The 7706-nt window shown below is 36.9% G+C and overlaps 1 protein-coding gene across 1 annotated transcript; it reads left to right on the top strand.

Moving 5' to 3' along the window:
- The first annotated feature begins 1690 nt into the window (after window positions 1–1690).
- Window positions 1691–3762, top strand: LOC126970171 (uncharacterized). The gene is made up of 2 exons (XM_050815949.1): window positions 1691–1743; window positions 2703–3762. The coding sequence occupies exons 1-2, from the start codon at window positions 1732–1734 to the stop codon at window positions 3675–3677; spliced, it is 987 nt and encodes a 328-aa protein (XP_050671906.1). The 5' UTR covers window positions 1691–1731; the 3' UTR covers window positions 3678–3762.
- The last annotated feature ends 3944 nt before the right edge of the window (window positions 3763–7706 follow it).

Genomic DNA, 7706 nt, shown 5'->3' with positions numbered 1-7706 from the left:
CAGACGCGGCGGAGGACATTGTTTTATAATATGTACTGATATCAAATACATTCAAGTATTGAAGTAGAAGTTGGTCATCATCAATATAATTTTCTTCTCTTCCATATCATCCTCATTATCAATCTTCATTATAGCTGTTGTAGTTGTAAAGGAGCTAGGTATAAATAAATGACTAAATAGTGGAAGTCAAGTAAACGGGTGAAGGTATATGTCTAGGGTTGCCAACTGTACCTACCAACTCTTAAATTAAGTGTAATATGATGTACTTAATAATCTGTAGCACTGATAAAGTACGCTTAAACACTATTTTTCGTATTGCTGACTTTTTTCGCATATGCCAGGCATTAACATAATACAAAAGACTTTCTTTCTATTTACTGAACTAAAATACTGGCCTCCTTTAATAAGTAATCACTCTTATTATTTATTAAAATACTAGCTGACCCAGCAAACGTTGTATTGCTATCATAGTTAACAACTGTGGTTAATCTACCAATTATAGGTAGCTAAAATTAAGCTAAATTTATTTTTTATCTCCTGAGAAAGATATAAAGATTCTAATTAGTTATTCATTTTAACCTATTCTATCAATTTGATTTCTGAACGACGGTGGACACGTCAAAGGAAAAACAAAATTGTTGTTTTTATTTAATTCCGAACATTTTCATATTTATTCACCTTTTAAACCTTCTCTAGACATCCACAAATAATTCAAGACCAAAATTAGCCAAATCGATCCTGCCGTTATCGAGTTTTAGCGAGACTAACGAACAGCAATTCATTTTATATATATATAGATATAAAACTTCATTTAAGATGAAATATAAAAATATATAAAACTTCAAAAATAACATAAGGAATTCACTAGCCACAAGTAAAGAACAGAACACAGTAAAGTCAGCATCCAAAGCGACTTTACATTTAGGTATAAGTTTTGCTCATCGCTCAAGAAAAAAAAAACAGATGTAAGCAATATTTATCATGAAATGTTACTATTTTAAAAATAAAATTCTATTTCTAACTTTAAAAAAAAACTAAGAATGGACTTCATAGAATAAAGGTATTTTAGCTTAACCGAGGAAAGATACTCACAACTGCTTTTCGTCTGTTTTGTGTAATGTGACATTATCCTCCACCGACCTATCATTTTTTTTAATATAGGTGTCACAGATAGCCCCCTATGTCTGGGGGCAGAAGAAAACAGGCGCTCACATTCTGCTGGAGTGCAGAGTGCACCCACCTGGGCTTACCAGGCACCCTTCGGGAAGTCTTCGGCAACGTTAAGGAGGTGGGTGACTTCTTGGAAAAGCTTGGCTGGTTGGAGTATTCTCTGTGTGAAGAAGAAGAAAATCCTTCACCCACGTATATTGAGGAAACTTAAATAAATTAGAACCCCATACAATAGTAAAACGAAAGCACTCGAAAACATCGTGTCAATCTACAAATATTGTTATGTAAGAGTTAGCTAATTAATAAACATATTTCTGGTCACGGTTAGAAGGCTTTCCCATCTGCTCGGCTATGTTTTATTATTCTCACATCGTTTCAATACGATTTTCGTAGGCATCAAGGTTCTTGTCCCATAGAACCATTAGGTATTCCAGTGCAGGGGCCGCGTTGCCACACGGCCGTCTAAAATATGTTACACCTACCTCTATAAAAGAGCCTGTTATATTATCAAACGACCGCATTTAGTGTATAAGCGGTCGCTGAAAGGGGGCGCCTGTTACAATGATTGTGGAGGTAACATTTTTAAATAATAGACATATTTTACTTCTTATTTAGAGCACTGGCAATGAAAATATCACAGATCAAAGAATTATCAAACAATTATACATAAATCCATTTTATCCCTGTTCACTTTTTATCTTCAAACGTCGTTGCGGTTATTTTTTACCTTCTTATACATTGAAAGACGGCATTTATTTTGTGATTTATTGTTAACTAGCAATCGCCTGCGACTTCGCCTCCGTTATCTTTTGTTTACGTGGCTAACTTACTGGTATTATTTTGTTTGCGTAGATTTTTTTTCTAAAATATAAACAGCCTGGCTCTTTCACTTTATATAAAGAGATACTGAACGTCCCATGAAATCAGGGTTCATTTCGTTTAGAAAATTATCCGGAATAGACAAAAAGAAAAGACAAACATAATGACAAAAAATGTTTTATTGTATAAGTTCCGTGACATTAATTGCACACAGAAACTTTATTGATAAAAATAAAATCTCCTATTTTATATAATGTATTCATATCATATACCGGTGGGAGGCTCCTTTGCACAGGATGCCGGCTAGATTATGGGTACAACAGCGGCGCCTATTTCTGCCGTGAAGCAGTAATGTGTTTGCATTATTATGTTTCGGTCTAAAGGGCGCCGGCCGTAGCTAGTGAAATTACTGGGCAAATGACACTTAACATCTTATGTCTCAACGTAACGAGCGCAATTGTAGTGCCGCTCAGAATTTTTGTGTTTTTCAAGAATCCTGAGCAGTACTGAGTTTTAATGGGCAGGGCGTATCAATTCCTCCCCTCCGCTCCCTACTTCCGCGACGTAACTTTCGGTCAAATTTACTAATTAATATTTATTTTTTATGTTATTTTTTCGCCAGACATGACGACGCCCTAAAGTATAGTTATTGTCTCGTGCTGTAGATATAATTTAAATATAAAATTCTTTATCATTTGTGATGTTTCTTGCAGATTATAATACTATCGATAGCATGTGGGCTTGCACACAGTTCGGGAGTACACGACGTTCACCCTGTGGCAGCAGTTGACTCCTCTCCAGTAGTGACTGCAGCCAGCTCTCAGTACTTCGAGAGGGTATTCAACAGATTGGTACAGGCAGCCCCAGTATTTGAACCATTACCGTTCCTACCAGCCCCTCAACCAGCTCACCCAGTGGTTCCCGCAGCTCAACCACCGCCAGTAGTTGTAGAGGCTACAAGAACAACAGTGCTTCCTGCTCCAGCAATTCCTCCGCAAAATGGAGCGAACCCAAACATTGCCATAGCAATCGCTACGGCTCATGCGGCACCAGTTGCCACTATTCTATTGCCTCCTTACCCGTTTGGACTTCCACCAGCATTTGTGCTACCACAGCCAGCAAACGACTTCCCGACAGAAAACCCGAACAGAGAGTCGACGACACCAAAACCGACGTTACCTCAGCCAACAGTGAAATCCACTCAAGAACCAGAAGTAACAACAGCACTGCCATCCAACATTGACAATGGCTTCATTCAAGCGCTTCCTTCAGCTCAGAATATCAACTTCAGACAGTACCAAGTGCCACCTCAACAACTACCAGTTAAAAAGCCGCAGAAAATAAAAACAAACATTGAAATAGTTCCAGTTCCTCTGACATACATCGCACCGCCTCCGCTTAATCTTCAACACCATCACCACGATGCTCATCATCACAGCTCACTAAAAGCCATTCCACATTTCCACACCTTCATACCAAAAACAAAAATTATCATCCGGCCAGTGTCGGCGCGTCTCAAGATACGCACTATAACAGTCCCTGCTGGTTTGATAAAATACAAAGTTCCTTCAAAATTAAAATATAGCTCAAGAAAAAGCCTTCAAACATCGTTAAGAAGTCCTAGAGATCCTGAACCAACAACTTTTAGACCATTTAATAGACCATTCACGCAGCCACCTAGATTATAATTTATTTTATTTAATAGAAAATATACACTTGTTAATATGCACACTGTAACTGCGGATGTAAATACAATAATTTATATTTTTTTAAGTTTTGTTTTATTATTCTGTACGTGTTCTAACCCAAAACCATAACTTATTAAACGCCATTCAAATTGAATGAGGCATTGCTCTTATTCATAAGAGCATTGTCAAGAATTTTGAACATTTTTGAATTTGTTGACTAGACTAACAGCCATGTTCAACATGTCGCCTCTCAGGTGACTCATAGATCACCAGCGAGTAAGTAGTTATTAAGCATTTACACTCTCCTTTCTCTGCAACATCTTGAAGTTGGTGCCAAGTTAAACATCAAATTACGACATTCAATGCCTATAGATTATACTATCGATATTTATTCAAACAAAACAAATCTTACAACAATATTTATAATAATATGATTACATTAAATTAAAACTATCATTACGGGAAAGTTTACCAAGAATACTGGCAGCATTTCCGCGCTGGATAGCTAGACTGATCCGTTGACCGAAATAGCTGCCAGCGCTTGGGTTGCCAATAGCCTTATTGAAGCGAGAAGATCTCGAGAGAAGTGTCTCGACACCAAACGGCACAAAGATGTAAGACTATAATATATTATCCTTCTATATTATAACTAATATCATAACAATAAGAAATATATTGATTTGAAGTAGTCATTAGTCAAAATATCAAAAATATGTAGTAAAGTTTAATTTTACTTAGTACCTACCTGGTTTAGTTTAGACATGTTTTATGTGGGTGTTTTTTTTTTGTATAAAAGTTTTAGATGGCTAACACTGCAATTGATTAAGAGAATCAAGTTCACACAACATATAAATATTTGTTATACGGGTATTCTACTTGTAGTAGTGCAAAAAAGCAGTAAATGTTACTCTGGTGAGAATTGTCCCGCTACACGCAAGACCCCCGGATGAGGAGTGTTGGAGAAAAATTAAGGCATACTCGAGAGACGTCATTGACGAAGAGGAGGACAGCAATCCAAGCAAGAGACCGAAAACGTCAAAGGAGTAACTGACTGACTAGCTACTAGTAAGGACGCAAATAAATAAAAAATACAAACAAAAACTAACGTTGTGTTCCGAGCACTGACATCCTAATTACCCAAAGACTCTCCCACGGTCTTGGGAGAAGAAGAGTCAGGGTGTAGGGCTCAGTCCTGACACCCTCCTTCCGCACTCAAACAGGGGGTGAGAAGGTAACTCGAAGACGATGAACAGTAAATATGACAAGGAATACTACAATCCAAAAAATATAGAAAAAGAACATGAGATTCTTTATTTTATGCGTATTGCCGTCATTTTCCACAAGTCCTTCAAGCAAGCTTCAAGCGTACATAGCAATGTTATGCGCGCGACAATCGTCCGCAAGAAGTTACCTTCTCATTAAGATTTCTACCGTCGATAAGATCTTCGCACGACACGCCACAAATTAGGATATCATCCCCACCATCTGGATGTGTGGCGGTCCTCCACAGTGCGGTTTTCAAGGAGCTTTCTTCCACGTACTACAAAGCTGTGGAATGAGCTTCCTTATGCGGTGTTTCCGGGACGATACAACATGGGTACCTTCAAAACAAGCGCGTACACCTTCCTTAAAGGCCGGCAACGCTCTTGTGATTCCTCTGGTGTTGCAAGAGACCCGTACGCTAAAAAAAAAAAGATCTGGAACTGTAAACAATAATTCGTTTTCCTACCAACTTAGGCTAATAAACAATTTTCTTATACCAGATCTTTGGTAAACTTATATATTATGTAGTGTTTTTGAAGATTGAAGTGTTAATTTAATTAATTTATTTGTTATTATTATTTGACATCGCAATAATTTGCCCTAATAACCTACGGTAATAATAATTGTAATGGTGTCCTTTTGTTTACATCAAAGTATCGTATTATTCATAGCCGTGCTAGGAACATGTGAATGTCAATGAGACGTATTATTTTTAGGGCGATGTAAGACACATTTCTTGGTAATGAGTGCCGCTCATCATGGCCACTGTCTGGGTGTCTCATTTTTTCATTCTTCCGATTGTTCTTCTTCGTTTTTTTTTTAATTCAGTCATGTTATTATACGCTTTATATTAGCTTCACCTGTATGTTTGTATGTTTGTAACCGACTTCTTTGGGCGCGATTTTGACCCACTTTAGACGGCTAGATTTCGTTCAAACTTTGTAGATTTATCGAGGACCGATGACATTACACTAATTTCACTAAAAAATTAAAAATAAATAATAGTTAAAAAAAAACTAAAAAGCACGCTTTATATAAAAATCAACTAAAAAATAGAAAATAAATTTAAATTGAAAATAGAGTAAAAAAAAATTATTTTATTGTAAAAAAAGCGTGGGGTTTAGAAGAATTATTATTTTTAATCGTTAAATGCATACAATACATAGGGCTTTTTTTTGGGATTTTATGACAATACATAGGGCTAATCGGAACTATTTGAATTTCGAAAGTTATATTTTTTGAAACGTTGCAACCTTCTGAGTAATAAAAAAAAAATAACAAAATCATTTATCAATTGTTTTTTATCACACATCTAAGTTCTACGTACGCAACCAAAAAGGGAATTAAGTTGAAAAGATTTTAGAGTGATGATATTTTATGATTTTAAAAGTTCTCTCTCTTCGCAAAACTGTGCCGCTCGTCTTCAAAATGCTTTTGGGAGAGAAACACCTTGCTTGAGCACCGTGAGGCGATGGTTTGCTAAATTTGAGAGAGGTTGGGTTTCTTTACATGACGAATTTCGTGACGGGCGGCCTTCAACTGCCGTCAACGAAAATAATGTGGCTACTGTTAAGCGACTAATTGAAGAAAACCCACGGATTACCTATGAGACAATTCGACGACTATTGGGGATTGGTATGAGCCAAATTCAGAAAATTTTACACGAAGAATTGAAAGTGAGGAAACTTTGTTGTTGTTGGATCCCTCATGAACTGACAGCGGGGCAGAAGCAGGCTCGCGTGGAATCGTGCTCACAGATGCTAATTAAGTACGACCACAGATATCAAATGCTGTTTATGACATTGTTACAGGAGACGTAACGTGGATTTACTGTTTTGAACCTGAAAAAAACAGCAATCTTGTGAATGGGTGTTTGAAAACGAGAACAGGCCAACAAAAGTGAGACCGAAGGTTGGTAAAAAATTACCGCATTTTTTTTCTCAGCTACGGGTCCCGTCTGCAGATTTCCACTTGAAGATCAAAAGAGTGTTAGTGCCGAGTGGTATTCTACCATTTGTTTACCCAGGGTGTTAAAAAGTTTGCGGAAGACGACCTAAAAGCCGCGTTGTCCTACATCATGACAATGCTTCTTCACACACGGCTAACAAAACTAAGTCATTTTTAGCTACAGAAAAAGTACAACTCTTCACCCATCCTGCACATAGCCCCGACCTATCCCCTGTGATTGATGCTTCTGATGATTCTTCGTGATGATGTATATTCCCCAAAATCAAAGATGATGAGAGGTTTAACTTTTACCAATTCCGAAGATCGTTCAATCAGCACGTAGAAAACATGCCTTCAGATCTGTGGTCCTCCTGTTTAAAGAATGGTTCGATCGCATGAAAAAATGTTAAAATGTAAAGGAGGGTATTTTTAAAAGCATTAAACATAATAATTTTGTTATAACATATTGTTGATCAGATAAGAGTTGCTCACCATGTACTTCTCAATTTGATTTAAGTTTTATACGGCTTAAGAGAGGCGAGCCCATCCTCTTATACAATAGATACGAAAATACGACAAGGCGAGAAAATAAAAACTTAAAAAGAATATTATTGTAATTCACATTTGTTTTTCTGGCTGTACTAAAAGAACAAACTATGAAGTAACCTGAAACAGGAATAAAAATTAACGTGGGACGAAAAGCCCGGGGCCAAACAGGAACAAATCCTTGTAACTAATTTTAGTAGGCTTCATAAGATACATGTATTACACTTCTATAATAAACTCCCAGCCACTGTTCACGCATTATCTATAAATAAA

Source organism: Leptidea sinapis, chromosome 20, assembly GCF_905404315.1.
Source record: "Leptidea sinapis chromosome 20, ilLepSina1.1, whole genome shotgun sequence".
In the NCBI taxonomy this organism is placed as follows: domain Eukaryota; kingdom Metazoa; phylum Arthropoda; class Insecta; order Lepidoptera; family Pieridae; genus Leptidea; species Leptidea sinapis.
Note: the sequence above shows the minus strand (reverse complement) of the source record. Positions and strands in the feature narration are given on the sequence as shown.